The 24,755-nt window shown below is 73.1% G+C and overlaps 5 protein-coding genes across 6 annotated transcripts; 2 read left to right on the forward strand and 3 right to left on the reverse strand.

The window, feature by feature from the left end:
• Positions 1 to 449: 449 nt before the first annotated feature.
• Positions 450 to 3,761, forward strand: LOC104021551 (uncharacterized). Its single transcript, XM_087778562.1, has 2 exons — positions 450 to 691; positions 815 to 3,761. Exon 2 carries the CDS (start codon positions 855 to 857, stop codon positions 3,756 to 3,758), a length of 2,904 nt encoding a protein of 967 aa, XP_087634688.1. The 5' UTR covers positions 450 to 691; positions 815 to 854; the 3' UTR covers positions 3,759 to 3,761.
• Positions 3,762 to 4,158: 397 nt separating this feature from the next.
• Positions 4,159 to 6,261, reverse strand: PRR19 (proline rich 19). Its single transcript, XM_087778563.1, has 4 exons — positions 5,489 to 6,261; positions 5,279 to 5,418; positions 5,114 to 5,182; positions 4,159 to 5,042 (listed from the first exon to the last, which is right to left on the reverse strand). Exons 1-4 carry the CDS (start codon positions 6,162 to 6,164, stop codon positions 4,185 to 4,187), a joined length of 1,743 nt encoding a protein of 580 aa, XP_087634689.1. The 5' UTR covers positions 6,165 to 6,261; the 3' UTR covers positions 4,159 to 4,184.
• Positions 6,262 to 8,390: 2,129 nt separating this feature from the next.
• Positions 8,391 to 10,306, reverse strand: CD79A (CD79a molecule). Of its 2 annotated transcripts, none has more exons than XM_087778573.1 (5): positions 9,977 to 10,306; positions 9,117 to 9,578; positions 8,918 to 9,036; positions 8,757 to 8,822; positions 8,391 to 8,666 (listed from the first exon to the last, which is right to left on the reverse strand). In XM_087778573.1, exons 1-5 carry the CDS (start codon positions 10,179 to 10,181, stop codon positions 8,553 to 8,555), a joined length of 966 nt encoding a protein of 321 aa, XP_087634699.1. In that variant the 5' UTR covers positions 10,182 to 10,306; the 3' UTR covers positions 8,391 to 8,552. The 2 variants fall into 2 exon arrangements, with proteins under 2 accessions (XP_087634699.1, XP_087634698.1); XM_087778572.1 differs by having other exon boundaries at positions 8,757 to 8,825.
• Positions 10,307 to 10,360: 54 nt separating this feature from the next.
• On the forward strand, positions 10,361 to 20,899 carry ARHGEF1 (Rho guanine nucleotide exchange factor 1). Its single transcript, XM_087778574.1, has 34 exons — positions 10,361 to 10,499; positions 11,235 to 11,394; positions 11,703 to 11,780; positions 11,907 to 11,996; positions 12,087 to 12,200; positions 12,461 to 12,559; positions 12,651 to 12,693; positions 12,988 to 13,093; positions 13,161 to 13,301; positions 13,818 to 13,847; positions 14,077 to 14,179; positions 14,265 to 14,358; positions 14,541 to 14,579; positions 14,787 to 14,948; positions 15,027 to 15,144; positions 15,324 to 15,335; positions 15,795 to 15,974; positions 16,157 to 16,341; positions 16,413 to 16,559; positions 16,625 to 16,707; positions 17,150 to 17,275; positions 17,352 to 17,466; positions 17,575 to 17,675; positions 17,769 to 17,844; positions 17,973 to 18,050; positions 18,143 to 18,310; positions 18,531 to 18,618; positions 18,763 to 18,864; positions 18,958 to 19,028; positions 19,118 to 19,270; positions 19,595 to 19,789; positions 19,866 to 20,017; positions 20,147 to 20,227; positions 20,376 to 20,899. Exons 3-33 carry the CDS (start codon positions 11,754 to 11,756, stop codon positions 20,219 to 20,221), a joined length of 3,273 nt encoding a protein of 1,090 aa, XP_087634700.1. The 5' UTR covers positions 10,361 to 10,499; positions 11,235 to 11,394; positions 11,703 to 11,753; the 3' UTR covers positions 20,222 to 20,227; positions 20,376 to 20,899.
• A 499-nt stretch (positions 20,900 to 21,398) lies between these two features.
• On the reverse strand, positions 21,399 to 24,029 carry ERFL (ETS repressor factor like). The gene is made up of 5 exons (XM_087778516.1): positions 23,966 to 24,029; positions 22,996 to 23,230; positions 22,287 to 22,476; positions 22,085 to 22,208; positions 21,399 to 21,781 (listed from the first exon to the last, which is right to left on the reverse strand). The coding sequence occupies exons 1-5, from the start codon at positions 24,027 to 24,029 to the stop codon at positions 21,399 to 21,401; spliced, it is 996 nt and encodes a 331-aa protein (XP_087634642.1).
• Positions 24,030 to 24,755: the final 726 nt, after the last annotated feature.

The following is a 24,755-nucleotide window of genomic DNA, read 5'->3' on the forward strand; positions in this document are numbered from 1 at the left end:
CGGCACCGCATAGGCCACGCCCCCGGCGCAGACCACGCCCCCGACACAGCAAAGACCACGCCCCTGGCACCGCACAGTGCCTTCTCCCAGTATAACCCAGTATAACCAACACAGGCAGCCCTGTGCAACACACTACCTTCTCCCAGTATAACCCAGTGCCTTCTCCCAGTGTAACCCAGTATAACCAACACAGGCAGCCCTGTGCAACACACCACCTTCTCCCAGTGTAACCCAGTGCCACCCCCCTGCACCCCAGCGCTCTTCCTCCCAGCACAGCCCAGTACGCCCCAGCCCACCACGCCCCAGCCCACCCGCTCAGCCCAGTAGGAGCCCTTGGCCCCGTCCCAGTACGAGCCCCAGTGTCCCCCCGGGGGAACCAAAACTGGGTGGCAAAGCCGGGGGGGGAAGGGGAAGCGAGAGCAGCACGTGGTGGCAGGGGGGGGCGCGGGGCAGGGGGCACGGGGACGCCCCCGTCCCCAGGGGGTCTGCAGGCCCCAGCGTGTCGGGGAGGGGACCCAGGTGTGTGGCCTCGGCCCCCCCGGGACCCCCCTGCCCGGCCTGGGAGAGCCCCCCCTCCGCCCACGTCACGGGGGGGCAGCGATGATGCGAAGTGATACCCCACACTTCCCTTTTCTGCCCCAAACCGGCGAAAACGTCCGAACAGGAGGGAAGCCAGCCCAGGGACGGCACGGTAGGACCCCAAAGGGGGGGGAGAGGGCCCCCAAACCCCCCTGCCCTGCCTGCGCGGGGGTCCCTGTCCCCAACCTCCCACCCATCCGAGCAGCCCCATCCCCATCGCCTCCCTCCTCTCCAGGGGGACCGGGGTGTCCGGCCATCCCCAGGCGCGGGGCAGGATGCGTCCCCCCACCCTGCCGCCCCGCCAGCTGCTGCCGCTGCCGCCGCTGCTGCCGCTGCCGCTGCTGCCGCTGCTGCTGCTGGCAGCGCCGGGGGGCTCAGCCTACAGCTTCCGCAACTGCATCCAGTCGCCCTTCAAACCCGGAATCTTCCGCTGCGTCCAGCGCTTCCTGGAGTCGGTGGCCGGCGCGGTGGACGACCTGCCGCCAGCCGCCACCTCCCTCAACCTCTCCCACAACACCGTCCGCTGCCTGCTGCCCGCCGCCTTCGCCCGCCTGCCCCTCCTGCAGACCCTCGACCTGGCCCACAACCGCCTGGTCAGCGTCGCACCGGGGGCCTTCGCCGGGCTGGGCGCACTGGCCACCCTCGACCTGTCCCACAACCGCCTGGCCGGGCTGGCCGAGGGCACCTTCACCGGGCTGGGCAACCTCTCCTCACTGCGGCTGGACCACAACCCGCTGGCCAGCCTGGCACCCAGCGCCTTCCTGCCGCTGGCCAACCTGCGCTGCCTGTCCCTGCGGAGCGGCCGCCTGCCCACCCTGGGGCCGGTGGCGTTGGCCGTCCGGCGCCTGCCGCAGCTGCAGCTGCTGGACCTCTGCGGCAACAACATGTCAGCGCTGGGGCCGGGGCCGCCGCTGCCCCCCTCGCTGCTCGACCTGCGCCTCTGCAACAACTCGCTGAGGGGGCTGGCTGGTGGGACCCCCGGGCTGCTGCCCGCCCTGCGGACGCTCGACCTCTCCTACAACAACATCTCGGAGGCGGCACCCTTTGCCCGGCTCTGCCTGCGCAACCTCAGCCGGCTGCGGCTGGCCGGCAACCCCCTGGATGTCTTCTCGCTGCTGGAGGTCTCGGATGTGCGGCCGCGCAGCCTGGACTTCTCGGGGCTGTGGCTGGGGCCCAACAGGGTGGGCGAGGTGTGCCGGCGCCTGGCGGGCCCCCGGCTGCAACGCCTGCGGCTGCAACGCAACGGCATCGAGACGCTGCCGGACAAGGCGCTGGCCGCCTGCCCGCCCATCGGCACGCTGGACCTCTCCGGGAACCGGCTGCGGCGGCTGGGCTGCGTGGGGCGGCTGCTGGGGCCGGAGCAGCAGCAGGAGCTGGAGGGGCTGGTGGTGGAGCACAACCTGCTGCGCCGGCTGTCCTCCTGCCAGGCGGCCCCAGCCCTGCACCGCCTGCACAACGTCTCACTCCGCTTCAACCGTATCCTGGTGGTGGGGCCACGGGCCTTCGCCGACGCGCCCCGCCTGCGGCTGCTGCGCCTGGACGTCAACGGGCTGGCGCGGCTGGACCGGCAGGCGCTGTGGGGGCTGCGGGAGCTGCGGGAGCTGCGGCTGGACAACAACCTGCTGACCGACCTCTACCCCGGCTCCTTCACCGACCTCAGCCAGCTGCGCACCCTCAACCTGCGCAACAACCGTGTCTCCGTCCTCTTCCCTGGTGCCTTCGCTGGGCTGGCCCGGCTGCAGACGCTGGACCTGGGGGGCAACAACCTGCGGCACCTGGCGGCTGCCGCGCTGCAGGGGCTGGGGAAGCTGCGCCGCCTCTACCTGGACCGCAACCGGCTGCAGGAGGTGAGCGCCGAGGCCTTCCGCCCGGTGCAGGGCTCCCTGGGCGTGCTGGACCTGCGCGCCAACGCCCTGCGGTACATCAGCCAGCGCCCGCGCCAGCAGCCGCCCTTCCGGCACCTCCGGTGCCTCTACGACCTGAAGCTGCAGGCGCAGCAGCCCTACGGTCTGAGGATCATCCCCCACCACTTCTTCCAGGGCCTGACCGCCCTCCGCTCCCTCTTCCTGGCCCAGAACTGGCTGCTGGCCATCCCCGCCGACGCCTTCGATGACCTGGCCCAGCTGCGCTACCTGACGCTGGCCGACAGCAGCGGCGGGATGGGTGACCTGCCCGCCGGCATCTTCAAGAACCTGAGCAGCCTGCGCAGCCTGGACCTGGAGAACGCGGGGCTGCGCAGCCTGGGCCCCGAGGTCTTCGGCAACCTCAGCCGGCTGGAGTGGCTGCAGCTGGCCAAGAACGAGCTGCGCACCCTCGACCCGCGCCTGGACGGCCAGCTGCCCGCCCTGCGCTACCTCGACCTGCGCAAGTGCCCGCTGAGCTGCGCCTGTGCCAATGCCTGGCTGCCGGGCTGGCTGGGCCGCAGCCGGGTGCAGGTGGTCTACCTCTACAACTACAGCTGTGGCGGCGGCGGCGGGCCGCCCGCCTATCTGCACAGCTTCGACACCCGCGTCTGCTTCCTGGACGTGGGGCTCTACCTCTTCGCCGGCACCGCCCCGGCGGTGCTGCTGCTGCTGGTGCTGCCGCTGCTCTACCATCGCGCCTACTGGCGCCTCCGGTACCACTTCTACCTGCTGCGCGCCTGGGCCAACGGGCGCTGGCAGCGGGAGGAGCGCCGCTATGCCTACGACAGCTTCGTCTCCTACAACTCGGCCGACGAGGGCTGGGTGCTGGGGGAGCTGGTGCCCGAGCTGGAGCGGGGCTCCCTGCGCCTCTGCCTGCACCACCGCGACTTCAGCCCAGGCAGGGCCATCATCGACAACATCGTCGACAGCATCTACAACAGCCGCAAGACGGTCTGCGTGGTCAGCCGCAGCTACCTGCGCAGCGAGTGGTGCTCCCTGGAGATCCAGCTGGCCAGCTACCGCCTCTTCGATGAGCTCAAGGACGTCCTGGTCCTCGTCTTCCTGGAAGCCATCCCCGACGCCGAGCTCTCCGCCTACCACCGCATGCGCCGGGTGCTGCTCAAGCGGACCTACCTGCGCTGGCCCCCCGAGCCCCAGGCCCAGCAGCTCTTCTGGGCCAAGCTGAAGCGTGCCCTCCGGAGCGGCTACGCCGAGGGCGAGGAGGAGGAGAAGGAGGAGGAGGAAGGCTGCGGGGAGGGCAGCAAGCTGCTCTAGGGCGGCCCCCCCGAGGTGTGACCAGGACCCCCTGCTCCCGACCCCCGGGGACACCCCGCCCCGCGGCGCGTCCAGGTGCTCTGGCGGCGCCGACCGACAAAGCTGGGACCGGCTGCCAGTGGAAGCACTGGAAAGGGGAAATGGCTTTCTGCCGGGCACCTCAAAACCGCCAGTTCCCCTCCGAGCGCCGGGAAATGGCCTGGAAAGGGCTCTTCTCACCCCAAACCGCCGGCCACACTTCCCTTCCCAGGCACACCTGGGTCCCGACCCGGCAGCTCCTCTCGCTGAGGGGCCGCGGCGTCGGCAGGGGGCTCCCGGAGGGAACAGCGGTGACGCCGTGGCCGGGAGAAACAGCCTTTATTGAGCTGCGGGGCGCCCAGGCAGGGGGGACCCCACCCGCACCCCACCAACGCGAGGGCCCCCGCCTCAGTACGGCCCTGCACAGGGGCAGCCCCAGGTCCCAGGGCCGGGCAGGGGGGAGCCACCCTGCTCCTGCGCCTCCGAGGGGGCCAAGCAGGAGAGTGGCAGGCGCCGGAGTGCCCGCAGCCAGCCTGGCTCCCCGCGGCCCCGCCGGCACCCCGGCTCCGGCACGGCCATCCAGTCCTCCCGGTCCCAGCGCCGGCGGTTTTCTGGGGGGGCTCTGTGCTCCAGCGATGGCTGGCAGCAGCAGGTGCTGGGGCTTGGGGGTGCCAGCGGTCGCCTGAGGCGGTGGGAGCCGTGCCGAAGCGGGTCGTGCCGGAGCGGGTCGTGCCGGAGCAGGTCGGGCTGGAGCGGGTGGTGGCGGCGGCAGCATGGTACTCGGTGCTCGGCGTACGGCCAGCCCAGTGCGAAGCCCAGCCGGCACGAAGCCTCTGGACTCCAGGCGTCAGGAGTCTGGGGGTCCGGGCTCGCCCTGCGGCACGGGTCTGGGCACCGGGGAGCAAACCGCGCCGCAAAGGAGCGGCGGGGCGGATGACGATGCCTCGGCGTGACCGGGCTGAAAGCCGGCGGGGTGATGGGTGGCTGGCGGCTCCAGCTGCAGCCCTCGCCGGCATCCTCCTCCAAAGGCACCGGGTTGGGCTGTGGGATGGTGTGGGACCGCCCGAAGGAGGGACCCCCGCAGGTGCAGCCGGGGGGGACGCGGGCAGGGGGGGAGCCGGGCGGGAGCCCCCCGTGGGGCAGGGGCCCCCTGCGCCGGCAGGGATCCCCCCAGGACGGCGTCCTCTCTCCCCAGGCCTGGAACAGCGGGGCCGGGCTGTCGGGGCGCAGGTCGTCCTCCTCGCCCGAGGTCCAGGAGAAGGGGGTCTGCGGGGAGGCGGCAGGTCAATAAACCCCCCCGGGGACCCCCAGGGCCGTCACCCCGCTTTCGGACTCACCTCCCTCTTCTTTCCGTCGCCTCTGAAAATGGGGCTGGGGGTGTCCGGCCTGGCAGCGTAGGTCGGGGTCTGACGGGGAAGAGCGTGGGGTTGCAGCCGGTGAAGGGGTGAGAAGGAAAGGACGTCCCTGTTTTGGGGAGCAAAGGCAGGTTTTTGGGCACTCACCCTATCCACGATGGCTTGCAGGGGGCCAGGGGTGCTGCTGTAGGGAGGCGTTGGGTCCCAGCTCTGTTTCTGCTCCCCAAAATCGCCCCGCTCTGCACTCCTGCTCAGCTCCCACTCGGGGGTCCGGGGGCTCCAGCAACCTGCGAGGGGCAATGCGGCTGAGACTTGGGGCGGGGGAATCCCCCCCCCCCCCCCACGGGGCTGCCGTACCTGGGGGCGCAGTGTCTGCCCCCCGAGTCCGGTGGGCCAGGAGGACGGAGAGGTCGGGCAAGGCCCGGTGCCGGTGGAGCAGGGCAGCCAGGATGTCCCGGCGCCGCTCGCCCACCAGATCGCGCCCCGGGAAAGCGTGGGTGCCCCCCAGGAGGGCACAGAGCCGGCCGGCCAGCTCCTGTGGGGGCAGCTCCGCAGGGACCCCCCTCTCCCCCTTGCTTCGGGGGGCCTCGGGGCGGCTCGGCGGCGGCTGCTCTGCGGGGTGGGGGTCTCCCTCGGGCGCCGCGGAGGGGCCCCCCGGGAGGGGGGTTTCGCTGCGGGGGGCCACGTCCTGCCCGGGGCTTAGCAGCCGCTCAACATCGACCGACTTCACCTCCCGGTTGAACATGCCCCAGTGCTGGCACAGGCGGTTCTGGGTGATAACAACGGTTTTGGGGGCCGGGAGGGGGCTGGCAGCGGGGCGTCGCCCCCACAGGGGTGGCAGCCTGTGGGGCGGGGGTCTGGCCCCCCGCCACCCCCCGCCGGGGACCTTCCTGCTGAATTTGGCGGTGTCGCGCTCCCGCTTGGTTTTCCGGCGCTTGACGCGGCCCGGTCCAGGTCTGGGGGGGTGAGGACCCCCTCTCAAGCGGGGGTCCCCTGCATCCCTGAAGTCCCCTCTGCCGCTGCGGTGGCTCATGGCACCGGCTGCCAACTAGGAAAATACAGAAAAAGGCTCTTTTTTAGCAAAGGGTGGGCTGAAGGGGGAGAAGTGCCCAGCAGGCACCAAGGGTGGAGGTTTTGGGGCACCCTGTTAATTAGGACCCCCCTCAAGGGCCCCCATTTCCCCCCCGGGACCCCTCTGGTATCCCCAGCACCCCCGTTTCCCCCTCAACCCCTCCCAATATCCTCAGGCCCCCCTCAAGGGGCCCTCATTTCCCCCCTCAAACCCCACCAGGCCCCCCACTTACCCCTCAGGACCCCCCAATACCCCCAAGACCCCCTCGAGGTCTCCCGATCAGACCCCCCTGCCCAGGACCCCCATTTTCCTTGAGGCCCTCGCTCAAGGGCCCCTCATTCCCCCCAGTATCCCCCAGACCCCCATTTCCCCCTTAGACCCCCCAATATCCCCAGGAGCCACCCAAGGGCCCCCCTTTCCCCCTCAGACCCCCCAATATCCCCAGGAGCCACCCAAGGTCCCCCCATTTCCCCCTCAGACCCCTCCCAGGGCCCCATTTCCCACTCAGGACCCCCCTCCCGGACCCCCATTTTTCCCTCAGACCCCCCCAACATCCCCAGGACCCCCCCCCAAGGGCCCCCATTTCCCCCTCAGACCCCCATTTCCCACTCCGGACCCCTAAATATCCCCAGGACCCCCTCAAGGGCCCCCATTTCCCCCTCAGACCCCGCCAATATGCCCAGGACCCCCCAAGGGCCCCTATTTCCCCCTCAGGACCCCCCAATATCCCCAGCCACCCCAAGGGCCCCCATTTCCCACTCGTTCCCCCCCAGGATCCCCCGTTTCCCCCCAGTATCCCCAGTATCCCCAGCATCCCCAGCGCCCCCCCCGCCCACCTCCGCCCGCTGCCAACGACCCGACAGGCCCCGCCCCTCTCCGCCGGTGGGCGGGGCCTGCGGGCGGCGCGCGGCGGGGCCGCTCCTCGCGCCTCGGCCGTTGGAGCCCCGGGACGAGTTCGCCTTTCCCGCCCTGCCCGCGGATTGGCCCGCCGCCTCGAGGCGCCCGCCGCTGATTGGCTGGCGGCCCGGCGGCGGGAAGGGCGCGCGCAGGCGGAGAGGGCGAGGCGGCCCTGAGGTGAGCGGCGGGCTTGGGCCGGGGGGACCCGGAGCCCACAGAGACCCGGGGCTGGGGGGGCCGTGAGCTCCCAGGAACCCGGGGCTGGGGGAGCTGGGGCTGGGGGGACCCCGGGGCCGAGGGGACCCCGAGCCCACAGAGACCCGGGGCTGGGGGGGCCGTGAGCTCCCAGGGACTCGGGGCTGGGGGGGCCGTGAGCTGCCAGGGACCCGGGGCCGAGGGGACCCCGAGCCCACAGAGACCCGGGGCTGGGGGGGCCGTGAGCTCCCAGGGACTCGGGGCTGGGGGGGCCGTGAGCTGCCAGGGACCCGGGGCCGAGGGGACCCCAAGCCCACAGAGACCCGGGGCTGGGGGGGCCGTGAGCTCCCAGGGACTCGGGGCTGGGGGGGCCATGAGCTGCCAGGGACCCGGGGCCGAGGGGACCCCGAGCCCACAGAGACCCGGGGCTGGGGGGGCCGTGAGCTCCCAGGGACCCGGGGCCGAGGGGACCCTGAGCCCACAGAGACACGGGGCTGGGGGGCCTGTGAGACCCCAGGGACCCGGGGCTGAAGGGGCTGTGAGCCCCCAGGGCTGGGGGGGCTGTGAGCTCCTGGGGACCCGGAGCTGGGGGGGGTGTGAGACCCCAGAATTCTGCGGCTGAGGGGACCCTGAGCCCCCACTGTCCTGGGGCTGAGCGGGCCTTGAGCTCCCAGGGACCTGGGACTGAGAGGGCCGTGAGTCCCCAGGGCTGAGCAGACCCTGAGCCCCCAGGGACCTGGGGCAGAGGGAAGGTGAGGCACTGTGGTGGGAGGGAGACAGCTTTGTGCAGGACAAGGGTAGAGGACGGGGAGACCCTGACCCCGCCCAGGACAGCCCAGCTGCGCCGAGAGGGGAGGGCAGCCGGTGCCTCCGCCGCTGCTCCCCACCACCCGGCAGCGGGAGCCCCCCCGGCTGCCACTGTGCCGCGGCCTGCGGCTGGCTGGCAGGAAGCAGCGGAAGCTTTGCGCTCGCCGCCTCCCTCCCACGCTCCCTTCGCCCTCCCAACGCATGGTTTGTTAATGCCTCCGCCGCCTCGGGGGGGCGGCTTCCCTGGGCGCGGCGCGCGCGTCCCCCCAGCACCGCGCAGGCCGCGAATGGCAGCTCGTTAGCTTTATTCGGGTGGGAGGGTCACCCCCCCCGGGGGGCGGGGCGTGCTGAGCGAGCCTCGCGCTAACGAAGTGAAGCATCGAGGGGTGCAGGGCGGGGCGGCGCGCGTGGGCGGCGGTGGCGAGGAGGGTCCGGCGGGACCCCCGCCCCTCAGGGCTTCTCCAGCTGGGCGTCGGCGGCGTGGAGGCTGCCCACGTCCTGGTAGGTGGGTTGCAGCCCCCGCGAGATGTCCTCGTACATGGAGCACTCGTCCAGGTTCAGCCCCTGGGGAGGGGGATGGGAGGGGGCGTCAGGCCGGCAGGCGCCGGCCCCCTCCCCGGCCCCCCGCCGCCACGGCGCAGGGTCCCGGCTCACCTCGTAGAGGTTCTCCTCCTCGTAGGCGCTCTTCTTGCTCTGCAGCAGCCGCTCGTTGGCCCAGCGCTTCTGCCGCCGCCAAGCAGGGGCAGAGTTAGGGAGGGCGGGGGCCACCCCAGCCCCCCCCGCCGCCCCCCCCGGCCCCCCGCGCGCCCCCTCACCCTGAAGAGGAGGAAGAGGCTGGGCCCCACGGCGCAGAGCAGCAGCAGGATGCCCTCGGCCGTGATGATCCGGTTCTTGGTGGACTCCTTCATGTTGAGGAAGGGGACGACGGTGGGGTCTGCGGCGGGGGGGAGCGGGCGGGGGTCAGCCCTGGCCCCCCGCCGCGCCCCGCCGCGCCCCATGCCCCCCGGCACTCACCGCGCACCCGCAGGAAGGTGCCGCAGGACTGCCCGGCGGCCCAGCCGGCCTCCACCCGGCAGTAGTAGAGGCCGCTGTCATTGTGCGTGAGGTGGAGGAAGGTGAGGGTGACGCGGCCTTCCTCGTACTGCAGCTGGCGGCCGGCCTGCCCGGCCTCCACCAGGGCGCGGGGCTGGCTGCAGTTGCGGTGCGGGCACACCTGGTACCAGCTCACCCGGGCGTCCGTGGGGGCCTGGAACCGGCACTCCAGGCTGAGGTGGTCCCCCACGGTTGCGGTGCGGGACGTGGGGCCGGCCTCCACCGTCACCGCGCCGGCCCCGGGGGCGCAGCGGGCCGCCGCCCTGCCGCCGCTCTCCACGGTCAGGGGGCTGGGGGAGAGCCGGGAGGGGGCCGGTGCTGGCGGCAGGGTGGCTGTGCAGTTGCCCCCGCGGCAGGCCGTGGTGGACGTCCAGCAGAGGTACCCTGCGGGTGGCAACAGGGGGTCACCACCGCCCCCCGGGCCCCCACCGTGGGGGCGAGGGTCCCGCCCAGCCCCGCCCCGACACCCCCAGCCCCGGGCCGGTTTCGGTTCCTCCGCCGGGCACTGTTGACAGGAAGCGCCGGGGCCGGGCCCGGCCGTCTCGGGGGACACGCTGGCAATTGGGGGGCTGTGGGGGCCGCTGCCTTTCGGGGGGCTGCGCCAGCCCCCTGCCCGTTGGGGGTCACTGCTGCCGCGGGGCGCGCTGGGGCCAGCGCGGTTCCCCCCGTTAGAGGTGCGAGGTGGGACGCCGCCGACACCGCGGGACGTCTCCGCCCACGCGCCCGTACCCCAAGACCCCCATCCCGCCGCGGCCCCGTGCCCCCTCCCCGCTGGCCCCTACCTGGGAGGAGACAGAGGAGGAGGGGGAGCGGGGCGCCCCGTTTCGGGGGAGCGCCCGCCATGCCGCCGCCGCCGTCTGCGCCAGGCCTCGCCGCAGGAGATGCGCCCCGACGCCCGCGCCCGCCCTCCCGGGGGGCTGCAGCAGGCGGGGCGCGCAGCGGGGTGGGGCGCAGGGCGTCGTCCCCCGCCCCAGCGTTGCCCCACATCCCGCCCTGCAGACGGGGGGTCCGGGGGTGCGGCGGGCAGGGGTCTGGGGGCGCGGGAGTTTGGGGTTAGGGGGGCCCGGGGCGCAGGGGGGTCCCCGGGGGTCCCGGGGTGCGTGGCCCCGGGCGGGGCGTGGGGCGGTCTCGGCCTCGCTCCTCCCGCAGGAAGGGGCGGACGGCAGGACCCGCCCGTGACGGGACGCGGGTTCCTGCCCCCCGGTACAGCCCCGCCGGACCCGGTACAGCCCCACTGGACCCGGTGCGGCCTGGTGCAGCCTGGTACGGCCGGCCCGGTGCAGGGAGCAGAGCCCGGCCCGCCCGGTGAGTGCCCCCGCGGGGCCGGGGGTGGCCACTTCCTGCCGGGGCTGGGGGGGACACACGCGTGGGGCCGGGAGCTGCCGGGTTGGGGGCGGTGGGGGGCGTCTCTGTCACCAGTGGGGACTGGGGGGTCCCTGCAGTGGGGCCTCGCCCCCTGGTCCGGGCTGGGGGCACGGCTCTCGCCCTCCCCGGCAGCCTGGCCAAGCCGGGGGTCCCAGAGGCCTTTGGATGGGCCTGGCCCCCCCCAGTGCCACCCACACCCCCGGGGAGCCCCCCACCCACCCACCCAGGAAGGAGGGGGGGCCCCTGCCGCCCCTCGCTGCCAGCCCCCCCGCGGCCCGGCTGGACAGTGGCCAACAGGGACAGGGTAGCGGCCGGCACCGCTGCCAGCTGGGCCGCGGGGCTGTGGGGCAGAGGTGAGGGGCAGGGGGGCCGTAGGGCAGGAACCGGGGCGGGGGGGTCCCACCAGCCGTGGGGCGCTGCCACGCCGCGGGCCAAGGCCCTGCCACCGCCGTGGAGTGGGACCAGGCACCATGGGGCAAAGGGCGCGCAGGGGCCGCGGCGCAGCCCCACGGCGCCGTGGGGCGAGGGGTGTGTGGGGGCCATGGCGCAGCCCCACGGCGCCGTGGGGCGGGGGGGGGAAGGCCGGGGGCTGTTGCCGCTGCGCTGCACATCACTTCCTGCAGGAAGCCTTGCTCGCTCCGTAAATAATCTGGGGGCCGCTGCTTTGTTTTACAGCCCGGGGAGACGCCTTTCCGCCGTGGGGTGACGGGGGGGACCCCGAAGAGCCCGGCCCCCGCCGCTGCCCCCCGCTGCTGCCCCCCGCTCCTCGGGGGGGTCGGGGGGGGGTTGCCACATTTCCTGCCTGGCCAGGATCGTTTCGCCAGCTCGGAAGCAGGTAGGAGGGAGGGCAGGGGGGCGGTTTTTGGGGAGGGGGGGCAGCGGTGGATCGCGCCCCCCCCCGGGGCTGCCCCCCGAAGCGCCGGCGGAGCAGGGGGGTGCGGCCCCCCCCGCGGCGGGGCTCTCAATGGGGCCCTTTGTGCGGCACAGAGCCCCTTTGAGAGCGGGCGCCACCCCCCCGGCCCCCCCCCCCAGGCCTCGGTGCCTGCGCCCGCCCGTGCCCCCAAACCACCCGCCCACTGCCGGGGGGGGCGGCCCAAGACCTTACAAACTCATCTCAGGTGTGACCTCCCCCTCCGCCCGCAGCTCTGAACCCGCCAGTTGCAGGACGGGACCCCCCCGCGCCCCGGGGGCAGCATGGAGCCCGAGGAGGCCTTCAACGGGGTGAGTGGTTGCCCCCATCCCAGTGCCGTGCTCCGGGGCGGACCCCGAGCCCCCTGAGAGGCCGTTCTCCCTGGGGGGGGGCCCGTGCACCCCCCCCGCACCCCACAGTGCCCCATCTCTCCCCAGAGCCCGGTGGCGGGCGCTCGCGGTGCTGGTGGCTCGGTCGTGGCCATCATCGGTGCCGAGGACGAGGACTTTGAGAACGACATCGAGCCAGTGAGCTGGGGGGGGGAGGGGGGGGCAGCGGGCACCCCAGCAGGGCTGGGGGGTCCCCTGAGCCTGACGCCCCCCCCGTCGCCCCCCCAGAACCCCGACGACCAGAACAGCCTGTTCCAGAGCCTGGAGCTGGTCCGGCAGCACCCGGCCTATCTCATGGCCTTCCTGCAGCACGTCGTCCTCCAGTTCGACTCCTGCCCCGTGGTAAGCACGGGCAGGGGGGCCACTGCTGCCCGGGGGGGTCACGGCAGGGAGGGGGGCGCAGGGGGGCCCCCCACAAGTGTGCGAACGCCCCCGGGGGCTGCACCCCTGCCTCCCCTCGAGTAACCTCTTCTCTCTGTTCCCCCCTCCCTGCTGGCAGGGGCTGGAGCTGAGGTAAAATACTGGGGAGGGGGAAGGTTTGGGGGGGCAGGGGGGGGTCGCCCCGCCTTCACCTCTGCCCGTGCCCCTGCTCTGCCCCCCAGCTCTGCTACCTGCACGTGGACATGCTGCGCAGGATGAACCCCAAGGAGGGCAAGAAGCAGTTCCTGGAGTTCTGCCACATGTTCCTGGACAAGGCGGGGGTGAGTGTCCCCCCGCGACACCCCCGCAGCCCCCCGCCCCACAGAGACCTCGGCGGGGGGGCACCCCCGTCCTCACCCCCCTCTCTCGCAGCTGCTGCGGGTGCCCGTCCCCCACCAGGTGCAGTTCGAACTGGGTGAGTGAAACCCCGCTGCCGGCCTGCTCCCCCCCCCAGAGCCCCCCCCTCCTTTTGGGGGGGCCCCGCCACCCCCCGGCCCCCCCCGCCCCAGCCCTTCCTCCACCGCCACGCCCAGCTGGCTGCGGCTGAGGCCGGAAGCCGCCTGGGAAGCCCCAGCCAGGGTGAGCTCACAGGGCCGCGGCTCCGAGGGCCGGGGGGGCCAGCAGCCGAGGCAGCGCTGCCTCCCGGGGGGCCGCGGGGGTCCCCCTGAGGGGCCGGGGGCGCCGCCGGCTGACGCCCCCTCCCCGCCAGACCGGACGCGCCCCGAGCTGCTGTCGGACGAGGTGCAGCGCCGGTACCTGCAGGAGATCCAGGCCTTCCAGGAGCCCGAGATCTCCCGGCAGCTGGAGGACTTCAGGTGGGGGGGAGGCCCCGGGAGGGGAGGGGGCTCGGGGGGCCCCGCTGGCTGACGCCCCCTCCTGCAGGTCCAAGCGGCTGATGGGGATGACGCCGGGAGAGCAGGAGCTGACGGAGCTGGAGTCCTACCGCACCCGCGACCACGGCATCCGCGAGGCCAAGGAGAAGCAGCTGGCGGAGGTGCTGCTGGCCCGCCTGGAGGAGATGCAGTGAGTGGGGCGCCCCGGGGACCCCCCCGACGCCGGGTAACCCCCCCCCGACGCCGGGTAACCCCCCCCCGACGCCGGGTAACCCCCTGAAGCCCCATCCCGGCTTTTCGGCGGTCCCTTCCCTCCGCCACATCTGGCGGCCCTCCCCTGCCGGGCACCGGTCCCAGACCGGAGCCAGCTGTGGCGGGCTGGTGGGGGGAGACCCCCCCTTTTCCCTCCCACCCCCTTTTTCCCGGGTATTGCTCCCGATTGCATCAGCCCCGGCTGGGTATAAACCCCCCCGCACCCCCCCACCCCAGCCCAGTCCGTCCCAGTCCGTCCCAGCACACGCACACGTCTCCTCACCGGATCATGCTCCAGCGCCCGGCCCTGACACGCCGACATGGGGCTGGCCTGCCGGTGAGGGGCCGGCAGGGGGACCCCGGTGCTGCCGCGGGGCGTGGGGGGGCCGAGGCGCGGTTTGGGGGGGGTCGGGCTCCCTGGACGCCGGGGTTCACGCTCTCTTCCTTTCCCCAGCCTCACCATTTCTTCCGACGAGGAAAAGAGGTGAGGGGAGCGTTTTTGGGACGGTTGGGCTGGGGGGAGTCTTTGGGGGGGGCTGCATGGGGGTCGGGGGGCTCCTGGGGGTCCCTGACAGAGCAGGGGGGCTCTCTGCCCCCCAGCCCCGCAGGGGCTGCAGGCATGGGGTCATGGGGGGCGACGCTTGTCCCCCACCGGGGTGGGACCGCGGCCCCCCGGCCTGCCCCAGCCTCGCTCACCCCCGGCCCCCTCCCAGCTCCGCGATCTTCGGCGCCATCGTCACCTACATGAAGTACCTGGGGGTTAAAACCAAACTGGGCGACGGCAAGAAATCCAAGTCCAACTTCTTCCGCAAAAAGGTGAGACCCCCTCTGGGGCAGGGAGAGCCCCCCCGCTTCCCGCTGACCCCCCCCGCTTCCCGCTGACCCCCCCTTCTCCCCACAGATTTCGGGTAGCAAGAAGGCGGACGAGCTGCCCGCGAAGTCACGGAAGGGCTTCACCCTGCCGGGGGCGGCCCTCTGGGGCCGGGATGCCCACAGTAAGTGGGGGGCCGTGGGGGGGGGCGCTTCCCCCTTCTTCACGCCCCCCTCCCCATTTCTGCTCACAGCCGCCCACCGGAGGCCCCTGCTGCAAGCCTGGGGGGAGACGCCGGGGGGCTCGGCCCGGCCCCCCCTTGCCCCTGCCCCCTCAGCTCCCCCCTCCCCGTTTTCTCTCTTGCAGACGCCGATTTCAGGCAAAGCAAAGTCCCTGAGGGCGAAGGTACCCCTCCCGCCCCCCGACCTGGGACCCCCGGCCCCGGGGGGCACAGCCCCTCGCCCCAGTAACCCCCGCCCCGCATGCCGACACCCCCTCCCCACTGCCTGGGCCCTCGGGGGGCGGAAGGGGCCGCGTTCGGGGGGGGCAGGGTTCGGGAGAGGTATTGGGGGGGTGAGGGGTGTTACTGACCCCCACCCCGGCACCCTCCAGCCGAGAAGGCGCCGCACCCCGAGAGGAAGGGCCCGAAGGCCGCCGAGAGGACGGACGGGGGGGCTGCGCGGCCCAGGGCAGGGGCGGCCGGGACCCCTGACCCCCCCAGCGTGGCCGTCACCATCAACCCCCCGCCGGGGGAGGCCACCGAGGGTGATCCAGGTGAGGGGGGGGGCCGCCGGTTTGGGGTGCGAGGGGCCTCAGCGTTCGCCCGGCTCATCCCCCTCTCCTGCCCCGTAGGCTCGGACCCCCCGGGTTCCTTGGAGCTGGGAGACCCTCCCCCACGAGGCTTCTGCCCCCCGGAGCCCCCCGCCGCCACCGAGCAGCACCCTGCAGAGGAGGGGGCCGAGAACGAGAGGTGAGACGCCCCCTTTCTGCTGGGGTCACCCATGTCCCCCCCATCCCTGGTTCAGCGAGCGAGCCCCCGTGTTACCCCCCCGCCGGGCCTGTGGGGAGAAGGGGGGTGCGGGGGCCCCCTCCTGTCCCCCCCTGCTTGGCTGCTGCCCCCGCACCCCCTAACCCGCTCTCTCTCCCCAGAAGACGGATCAGGTTGGTGACCCCCAGCCCCCCCCCTTGCATGCCTGGGGGGCGCGACGGTGGTGGGGGACGGTCACTTAGAGCCACCCGCCGACTCAGCTAAGTACCAGGGCCCCCCCAGCCCCACGGCCCGGCCCAGGCGCCGGCGGGGGGCGCCCCCCGGCCCCCTCCCTCCCCCCAGGCCCCCCCGGGCTGAGGCATGGCTCCGCGCCCCCCACTCGGACGCATGGCCCCCCCAGGAGGTCTCACACCGTTTCTCTCCCCTCCCCGTCTGTGCACGTCCGCTCCCCCCTCCCCGCACGCTCCCCCCCCCGCCGTGCTCTCTGTGCTGCCTGTCCCCGTCCCATCCGTCCGTCCGTCCCGCTGGGGACGCGTGTCCGCGTGTCCGCGTGTCCGCGTTTGCCCCCTTGGCTTCCCGCCCGCCGCGGGGCACCCCCCGCCCCCCGCCCCGCGCCCCGCCGCGCCCCGCAGGCTGCCGGGGAAGTTGGGGCGCTCGGAGAGCCTGCGCGTGTACGAGCGGAAGCGTTCCCAGCGCGGCTCGGCCAAGGGCAAGCAGCCGCGCTCCCGCAGCGACGTCGACCTGCAGGCTGCCGCCCACGCCACCCGCCCGGAGGAGGGGCCCACGCCCCCGCCCGGCCGCCGCCGACCCACGTAGGTGGCGGGCGCCCGGCTGCCCCCCCCCCGCGGGGGTGTTTGGGGGGGGGGAGCGCCCCAGGACCACCGCCCCGCCGGACCCCCCCCTCCACGGGGTTTGGGGTGGGAGGGTGGGCGTCCCAGCATCGCCGCCTGCCCGCTCCGGCACTGAAGCCCCCCTCCCCTCTCTGTCCCCGCAGCCTGGAGCCGGGGGGGCCGGGAGGGGGCGAGCCCCCGCAGTCCTTTCTGCCTCCCCAGTCTGAGGAGACTGAGCCGCGCGTTGCGGAGCTGGAGCTGGAGCCGCCGCCCTGGCGGCAGCTCGCCGCCCCCGACGCCCTCCTCAGGCTGAAGAAGAGCGAAGTCAAGCGGCAAGAAGTCATCAACGGTGAGACCCCCCCCCCCCTCGCCCGCCCCGGGACCCCCGCCCGCCAGGCTGACCCTCCCGCCGCCCCCCAGAGCTGTTCCTGACAGAGCACGCCCACGTGCGCATGCTGCGCGTCCTGCTGGAGGTCTTCTACCAGCCCATGCTGCGGGAGGCCTTCTTTGACGAGCAGGAGCTCTCCAACATCTTCCCCAGCCTGGAGGACCTGGTGGAGGTGCACAGTGAGTCGGGGGGCCCGGGGGGCCGGTGGGGGCGCCGGGGGGGTCCGACCCCCGCCCTGCCCCAGCCCTCTTCCTTGACAGCCTGAAGAAGCTGCGGGAGGAGAGCGGCTACATCATCTCGGAGATCGGGGACGTCCTGCTGGCCCGGGTGAGCGCGCAGGCGTGCGTGCGAGGCCGCCGGAGCGGGAGGAGCGGGCGGAGCGGGCAGGAGTGGGTTCACGCGAGCGCGCGGGGGTCGTGGTAGCGAGCGAGGCTGATGGGAGTGAGCTCGTGTGAGCGTGCAGGGCACGTGTGAGCAGGTACACGTGAGCGTGCAGGATTCACGCGAGTGCACAGCACAAACGTGCGGGACTGACGCAAGCGTGCAGAGTAAGCGTGCGAGGCTGACACGAATGTGCGGGGTAGGTGCGCGGGGCACGCACAAGCATGCAGAGCGAGCCCGTGGGGCTGACACGAGCGTGCAGGGTAAGCATGTGGGTCGCGTGCAAGCGTGCCAGATAAGTGTGTGGGGTAAGCACGCAGAGCTGACGCGAGCGTGCGGGGTAAGCGTGTGGGGGGAGCGTGCAGGGCTGACGCGAGCCCCCCCGCAGTTCGAGGGCACGGAGGGCAGCTGGTTCCAGAAGATCTCGGCGCGCTTCTGCAGCCGCCAGTCCTTCGCCCTGGAGCAGCTCAAGGCCAAGCAGCGCAAGGACACCCGCTTCAGCCAGTTCATCCAGGTACCGTGTCCCCCCGGGGGGTCCCTGAACCCCCGGGCCCCCTCCCTGCGCCCCCTGACACTGTCCTGTCCCCCAGGAGGCAGAGAGCCAGCCCCGCTGCCGCCGGCTGCAGCTGAAGGACATCATCCCCACCGAAATGCAGCGCCTCACCAAGTACCCGCTGCTGCTGCACAACATCACCAAGTGCACCGGTGAGAGGGGCGGGGGGCCGGGGGGGGACCCGCCGCACCCCCAGACCCCCTCAAACTGCCCCAGCTTGTCCGTCCATCCATCCATCCGCCCGTCTGTCCCCCCCGCAGAGGCGGCAGGTGAGCGGGCCAAGGTGGAGCAGGCAGCCGAGTGCTGCCGCCAGATCCTGAACCACGTCAACCAGGAGGTGCGGGACATGGAGAACCTCATGGTAAGGGCCCCCCCGTGTCCCTCTCGTGTTCCCCCGCGTCCCCTGTGCCCCCCCAAGCCCCTCTCCCCCCTCACTCCCCCCTTCCCCTGGCAGAAGCTGAAGGACTACCAGCGGCGCCTGGACCTCTCCAACCTGAAGCAGAGCATGGACCCGCTGCGGAGCGAGTCCAAGGGGGGGGGGGGGCTGCTGCGGGGTTTGGGGGGGCTGCTGCGGGGTTTGGGGGGGGGTCCCGCCCCCCCAACTCCCTCCCTGGTCCCCCCAACTCCCCGCTGACCCCCCCACCTCCCCATTCTCCCCAGAACACGGACATCACCAAGAGGAACCTGGTGCACGAGGGGCCGCTGACCTGGCGCGTCACCCGGGACAAGGCCGTGGGTGAGCGAGGGGGGCCGCGGTGGGGGGGACGGGGACATCGCGGGGCACCCCACTGACCCCCCCGCCCCCCCGGGGTTTTGGGGTCCCCCCAGACGTTCACGTGCTGCTGCTGGACGACCTGCTGGTGCTGCTGCAGCGGCAGGAGGAGCGGCTGGTGCTGCGCTGCCACAGCCGCACCATCACGCCCACGCCCGACGGCAAGCAGATGCTGAGCCCCATCATCAAGCTCAGCTCTGCCATGACCCGTGAGGTCGCCACAGGTGGGGGGCTTGTTTTGGGGGTGCAGGGCTTGTTTTGGGGGTACGGAGCTTGTTTCGGAGTAGGGGGTGTCTGCATGAGTAAAGGGGGCGGCAGGCACTGACTGGAGTGGCAGGAGGTTGCCGGCGCTGCTTGTGGGGCACATGTGCGGGGCAGAGCAGAGCGTGGGGACTGGGGTCACCCCGAAACACCCCCCCTGACGCCCCCTTTGCTGCCCCCCAGACCACAAGGCCTTTTACGTCATCATCAGCTGGGAGAACGGGGCCCAGATCTACGAGCTGGTGGCGCAGACGGTCTCAGAGAGGAAGAAGTGAGCGGGGGGACGTGGGGTCTGGGAGGCAGGGGGGGCGTGGGATTGGGGGGGGACGCAGCGTTTGGGGGGCTTGGGATTCAGGGGGGATGCACAGGGTTTGGGGGGGCATGGGATTTTGGGGGCAGCATTTCTCTCCCCCAGCTGGTGCGCCATGATCAGCGAGACGGCCGGCTCCCTCAAGCTGCCAGGGTCCCACCGGGTGAAGACGTCACGTGTGGGGCAGAGCCCCCACAGCCCCATCTAGTGAGTGGGGGGCGGTTTTGGGGTGCGGAGGGTGGTTTTGGGGTACAGGGGGGGTGTCGAGCTCTTCATCGAGCCCCCTCTTTCCCCCCACAGCGGTTACCGGGAGCCGCTGCTGAGCAGCTCAGAGAACGGGGGGTCCCTGAAGGAGCCGCTGCCCCTGGATGGTGAGTGGGGGGCCGGGGGGGTGCAGCGCCCCGCGCCTGGCTCTGGGGGGGCAGCGGGGGTCTGACAGGCCGTGCCCCCCCCTCCCCAGAGCGCGAGAAGGATGGGGCGGTGGAGGGCACCGAGTTCGAGGGGAGCCCCGAGAAGAGGGAGGCCGAGCGGGCGCTGGCGGAGCTGCTGGCCCTGCGCAGACCCCCCCAGCCCGGCGGCGAGGGGGGTCTGGCCGCCGCCGCGCTGGGCAGAGGTGAGATGGACGCGCGGACCCCTGCCAGACCCCCACACCCCACCCTGCCCCCCAACCCCTGCTGCTGTGTCCCTAGACCCCAGCCCAGACCCCCAAACCCTGCTGCTGTACCTCCAGGCCCCCAAACCCTGCTGCCGTGCCCCCAGATCCCCAAACCCAGACCCCCAACCCCTGTCACTGTGCCCCCAGACCCCCAAACGCAGACCTGCACCATGCCGCTGTGCCCCCAGACCCCCAACCCCTGCTGCTGTGCCCCCAGACCCCAGTCTCTGTGGCTGCCCCCTCCCTACGGCTGCCCTCTCACCCTTCCTTCGGCCCCCGCAGTGTCGGCGCTGAAGCAGCTGCTGCCGGGGCTGCCGCCAGTGGCAGGGGACAGTGATGGGGCTGCCTCCCCCCACGAGGACGCCTGGGGGGGCCCCGGCCCAGCCCCCCCCGAGGAGGAGGAGCGGCGGGACGCGGGCGACGGGGCCGAGAGCGAGGGCGAGGGCCGCGGGCAGCGCCCCGAGGGGGGGGCCGCAGGTACGGGGCGGGGGGACGGGGTTTGGGGGCGCAGGGGGGGATTTTGGGGTGTAACCCGCCTCTCTCTCCCTCACAGGGGGCACCCCCAACGGCCCCTGCTCCCTGCAGTGGGGGTCCCGGCTGCTGGAGGCGGGGGGCCCCGTGCCCCCCCTGGCGCTCCCCCCGCAGCAGGCGGCCTGGCTGGGGGACGAGCTGCAGGGCCTGGAGGAGATGCTGCAGAGGCTGAAGGTGAGGGGCGACAGGGGGCGTGGGGGGCTGCGTCTTCCCCCGCTAACGGGGTGCGGGTCCGGGCCCCCTCTGCTAATGGGGTGTGGGTCTGGGCCCCCCTGCTAACGGGCTGTGGGTCCGGGCCCCCAGGAAGTCGAGGAGCATTACTGGCAGCTCCAGGAGTTTCTGGCCAAGCGCAGCTCCGCCGGCTGCCTCTTCACATGAGGGCAGGTAAGGGGGTGCTGGGGGGCCGTGGGGCTGGGGGTGCCGCGTCACAGCAGGGGGCCGCCACGGGGCGCGCCTCGCCGTGGGGCACGCCTCGCCGTGGGGCTGGCGTCGTGTCGGGGGCTCACTGAGCTGTTCCTCTCTCTCCCCCCAGGCCCCCCCCCACCGGCCGATTTGGGGCTCCCCTCGCCCTGCGCCGTGGGGCAGCAGCTTGGGGCCGTATCCTGACTTGTCCGGAGCCCTGCGCTGCGCCGCCGGGGCGCCCCACCTTCCCTGGTACCATTCTGGGGGGGCCCCCGCGCCTCCCCCACCCCCAAGCTGGTTTTTTTTGTTTGTTTGTTTTATATGTTTGCTGGGATTTTATAGAAATTGAGATATATATATATATATATGGGACTGCAGCGGGGTGGGGGCGCCGGGGGGGCCCTGTATGGGGGGCTGGGGGGACCCCGCCGAGCTGTGGGGCTGGTTGGGTATTTTTAACCTTTGTACAGAAAATGGGGGGGCTCTGAGGCGGCCCCCCCGCTACCGCAGGGACCCCAGACCCCCCCTGCTGTGAGCACGCGCTGGGATTGGGGGGGTCTGCCCCCCCCCCCCCCCGAGCCTAGGGGGTTTTTGGGGTGCGTCAGGCGGAAAACCAAAGAATCTGGGAAAATGCCAAATAAATGGTTGCTTCTGCCCTGCTTGGTCCTTTTGGGGGGGCTCAGCGGGGGCCCCCCCGGTCGCCTGGGTCCCCCCGTGCCCCCCCAGAGGCGGAGGCGAGGCTGAGCGAGGTGACTTTATTGCTTGAGCAGCCGCCGGGGGGGCGGCGGGGGGGGCCGCCTCGTACACAGGCCGGGGGGTATTTACAGGGGGGCCGCGGGGGGCGGGAGGCTCGTTCCTCCATCACAACGACGCACAAGCGGGGGGCACAGACGATATTGCACTTCCAGTGGCGGGCGGGGGGGCGATTAAAAAAGGGGGGGCTGCAGGGCCCCCCCAAACAGCACGGGCGCGTGGGTCCACGCTGGGGGGGCCAGAGCCTCCCCGGCTCTGTCCCCCGGGGGGGGGGGGGGGTCAGGGCCCCCTGGGCCCTGCTCCTATGGGGGTCAGGGGGTCAGGGGCTGGACGCCAGGGTCCCCCCGCATCTTGGGGGGGGTCGGGCTCTGTCCACCAGGCCCCCCCCGGACGACGGGGGTCACGGGCCGCTGGCCAGGCCCTTGCCGCGGCGGGTGGTGGGCAGCGGCGGCGGGGGGCTGCTGGCCTCGTCCCCCGAGCTGCCGCCGCCGCCGTCCGTCACCTCCAGCTCCGAGTCCGAGCCCGGCTCCAGCAGCCGCCCCGAGGCCTCCGGCCCCGCTCCCGTTGTCACCGGTGGCGGGGCGGCAGTGGCAGCGGGTGGCGGCGGCGGCGGCGGTGGCAGCGGCGGGTAGAAGGGCGGCGGGTAGAGAGCGGTGGGCAGCTTGGAGCCGGGCAGCGGCAGCGCCCCGGGCACGTAAGGCCCCCAGCCCCAGGGGTACTCTGGCACCGGTGGCCGCCCGTAGGCCCCCAGCAGCGCCGGCGCCTTCGAGTAGCCGGAGAGACCTGCGGGGGGGCGTCAGCAGCGGGACTGGGCCCGGGACCCCCCCGCCCCCCCCTCCCGGCCCGCAGTGCCAAGCCGGGATGGGAGCAGGGGTCCCCCGCACCGCCGCACCGGGACCCCGTTCACCCCCCGCGGGATGGAGCCTGGTGTCCCCACTGCCTCTGCAGGACGGGACCCCGGTGTCCCCCCCGCCCCTCGGGACGGCACCCGGTGTCACCGCCACCTCCCTGGCGCAGGACCGGGGTCCCCAACCCCACGCGGGCCCCGGTGTCCCCCGGTGCCCCCCGTCCCACCCCGGTGCTCACCGGAGCCCAGGAAGGGCATGGCCACCTCCAGCCGCAGCTTCTCAGCCTCGGGCTGGCGCTCGAAGAGGGGCGGCCGCCCCGGGGGCTCAGCGGGGCGTGGGCCGCAGAAGAGCGACTGCAGCGTCTGCGGAGGTCGGGGGGTGAGCGGGGGGCTCCGGGCGGAGACCCCCTCCTCGCGCTCTCGCCCGGCCGCCCCCCGTACCTCGGGGGTGAGCGGGGCGCAGTCGGGGCCAGGGCCCCCCCCAGGGAAGGGCCCGGGGGCCAGCAGCAGCGGGGCGCCGCCGGCCACCTCCAGCAGCGGGTAGTTGACCAGCACCACCTTGCTGAAGTTGAACTTGTAGGTGAAGCGCTTGCCCTTGGTCTTGTGCAGGATCCGCTTGTTGTAGTAGTACCTGGGGGGGCGCGGGGCGGGGGGGCGCCGGGGGGGGCCAGGGCCCCCCGCCACCCCCTAGGGCCCCCCGGTGCCCCCCAGGACCCCGAACATCCCCAGTGCTCCTTAGTGTCCCCCAGGACCCCCAGTGCCCCCCGGTACCCCCTAGAGCCCCCCAGTGCCCCCCAGCGTCCCCAGTACTCTCTAGTACCCCCCAGCATCTCTGGTACCCTCAGCATCCCCAGTGCCCTCAGCATCCCTAGTACTCCCAGCATCCCCAGTACCCCCCAGTTCCCCTGAGCATCCCCAGTACCCCCAGCATCTCCAGTATCCCCAGTACTCGCAGTACCCCCAGCATCCCAGTGCCCCCAGCATCCCCAGTACCCCCTAGTGCCCCTGAGCATCCCCAGTGCCCCCAGCTTCTCCAGAGCCCCCAGTACCCAGCGTCCCTCAGCTCTGCCGCCACACCACCGCCCCCGGCGTCAGCAGCGAGGCGCCCCGCGGGCACGGCCGGGGGTCCCGGGGGGTTGGGGGGCCCCACCTGAGGGCCCGGCTGAGCTTGTCGTAGTTCATGTGGGGCTTGCACTTGCGGACGCCCCAGAGCCGGGCCACCTCGTCGGGGTCCTTGATGACGAACTCGCCGTAGTCGCCCTGCCAGGCGATCACCTCCCGGTACTCCTCCTTCCGCAGCAGCTCCAGGATGAAGTGCCAGAGCTGGATCTGCCGCGAGCCCGGGCTCGACTCCGGCTTGTACGCCCAGTCCGGGAAGGCGAAGCCTGGCGGGGGGACGACAGCCCGTGGGTGGGGGGGACGGGGGACGGGGAGAGGGGCCTGGGGTGCTGGGTGACAGCGGGGTGCAGGGGACGATGTCCCTGTGGGGGCCGGTGACAGCAGGGTGTCCGGGACGACGTCCCCGTCGGGCCCGGTGGCAGCGGGGTGCCCGGGACGACGTCCCTGTGGGGGCCGGTGACAGCGGGGTGCAGGGGATGACGTCCCCATGGACCCGGTGGCAGCGGGGTGCCCGGGACAACGTCCCCGTGGGGCCCGGTGGCAGCAGGGTGCCCGGGACGACGTCCCCGTGGGGGCCGGTGACAGCGGGGTGCCCGGGACGACGTCCCCGTGGGGCCCGGTGGCAGCAGGGTGCCCGGGACGACGTCCCCGTGGGGGCCGGTGACAGCGGGGTGCCCGGGACGACGTCCCCGTGGGGCCCGGTGGCAGCAGGGTGCCCGGGACGACGTCCCTGTGGGGGCCGGTGACAGCGGGGTGCCCGGGACGACGTCCCTGTGGGGCCCGGTGGCAGCAGGGTGCAGGGGATGACGTCCCCGTGGGGCCCGGTGGCAGCGGGGTGCAGGGGACGACGTCCCCGTGGGCCCAGTGACACTGAGGTGCCCAGGACGACGTCCCCACGTGTCCCCGCTCCCCACCGCCGGCCGCACCGCGAGGCGGGGCACAGCGGGGTCCCCGATGGCGTCCATCCCCCCCGTCCGCACGTCCGCGGCCCCGCGGGGTACCTGGGGTCCAGAGAGCCGGCACCGGGGAGGTGAGGAGCAGGTCGGAGACGCAGGTGCAGTCCATGGCGCGGGTCACACCTGCGGGGGTGCGACGGGGGGTTGGGGGCGCAGCCGGGGGGGGGGCTGTGGGGGGGGAGGGCGGGGATGGGGCACGGGGGGATTTGGGGGTGCAGGGATGGAGTGTGAGGAGGATTTGGGGGTGCAGGGGGGATTTGGGGCTGCGGGGAGGATTTGGGGGCGCGGGGGGATTTGGGGGCGCAGGGATGGAGTGCAGGAAGGATTTGGGGGTGCAGGGGGGGATTTGGGGCTGCGGGGAGCATTTGGGGGTGCAGGGGGGATTTTGGGCTGTGGGGAGGATTTGGGGGCACAGGGGGGATTTGGGGCTGCAGGGATGGAGTGCAGGGGGGGATTTGGGGGCGCAGGGGGGATTTGGGGCTGCGGGGCCGGGGCGCAGGGGGGGATTTGGGGCTGCGGGGAGGATTTGGGGGCGCAGGGGGGATTTGGGGGTGCGGGGCCGGGGCGCAGGGGGGATTTGGGGCTGCGGGGAGGATTTGGGGGCACAGGGGGGATTTGGGGCTGCAGGGATGGAGTGCAGGGGGGGATTTGGGGGCGCGGGGGGATTTGGGGGCGCAGGGGGGATTTGGGGGTGCGGGGCCGGGGCGCAGGGGGGGATTTGGGGCTGCGGGGAGGATCCCTGGCCCCCCCCGCCCCCGCTCTGTGCCCCCCGGCAGCGGCTTCGTTTCCTTGTTAGTTTTGATTTGGGCTTCGGCGCTTTCAACTCAGCGGCGGC

Source organism: Nipponia nippon, unplaced genomic scaffold (genome assembly GCF_047370975.1).
Source record: "Nipponia nippon isolate SJK-2023a ecotype South Korea unplaced genomic scaffold, ASM4737097v1 scaffold_44, whole genome shotgun sequence".
NCBI classification, from domain to species: domain Eukaryota; kingdom Metazoa; phylum Chordata; class Aves; order Pelecaniformes; family Threskiornithidae; genus Nipponia; species Nipponia nippon.

What these genes read in the sequence shown, in the direction of transcription:
- ARHGEF1 (XM_087778574.1), top strand. Translation starts at nt 11,754, where the DNA reads ATGGAGCCCGAGGAGGCCTTCAACGGG. An exon ending in AGTTCGACTCCTGCCCCGTG is followed by an intron (nt 12,201 to 12,460) that starts GTAAGCACGGGC and finishes TCTGCCCCCCAG; the next exon opens with CTCTGCTACCTGCACGTGGA. An exon ending in GGGACGTCCTGCTGGCCCGG is followed by an intron (nt 16,708 to 17,149) that starts GTGAGCGCGCAG and finishes GCCCCCCCGCAG; the next exon opens with TTCGAGGGCACGGAGGGCAG.
- PRR19 (XM_087778563.1), bottom strand. Translation starts at nt 6,164, where the DNA reads ATGAGCCACCGCAGCGGCAGAGGGGACTTCAGGGATGCAGGGGACCCC. An exon ending in TGCAAGCCATCGTGGATAGG is followed by an intron (nt 5,183 to 5,278) that starts GTGAGTGCCCAA and finishes CTTCCCCGTCAG; the next exon opens with ACCCCGACCTACGCTGCCAG. An exon ending in GCGACGGAAAGAAGAGGGAG is followed by an intron (nt 5,043 to 5,113) that starts GTGAGTCCGAAA and finishes GCCTCCCCGCAG; the next exon opens with ACCCCCTTCTCCTGGACCTC.
- CD79A (XM_087778572.1), bottom strand. Translation starts at nt 10,181, where the DNA reads ATGTGGGGCAACGCTGGGGCGGGGGACGACGCCCTGCGCCCCACCCCG. An exon ending in CACCTTCCTGCGGGTGCGCG is followed by an intron (nt 9,037 to 9,116) that starts GTGAGTGCCGGG and finishes CCCCCGCCGCAG; the next exon opens with ACCCCACCGTCGTCCCCTTC. An exon ending in GCCTCTTCCTCCTCTTCAGG is followed by an intron (nt 8,826 to 8,917) that starts GTGAGGGGGCGC and finishes TGGCGGCGGCAG; the next exon opens with AAGCGCTGGGCCAACGAGCG.
- ERFL (XM_087778516.1), bottom strand. Translation starts at nt 24,029, where the DNA reads ATGGACTGCACCTGCGTCTCCGACCTGCTCCTCACCTCCCCGGTGCCG. An exon ending in GCCGGCTCTCTGGACCCCAG is followed by an intron (nt 23,231 to 23,965) that starts GTACCCCGCGGG and finishes TCCCCCCGCCAG; the next exon opens with GCTTCGCCTTCCCGGACTGG. An exon ending in CATGCCCTTCCTGGGCTCCG is followed by an intron (nt 21,782 to 22,084) that starts GTGAGCACCGGG and finishes GCCCCCCCGCAG; the next exon opens with GTCTCTCCGGCTACTCGAAG.
- LOC104021551 (XM_087778562.1), top strand. Translation starts at nt 855, where the DNA reads ATGCGTCCCCCCACCCTGCCGCCCCGCCAGCTGCTGCCGCTGCCGCCG.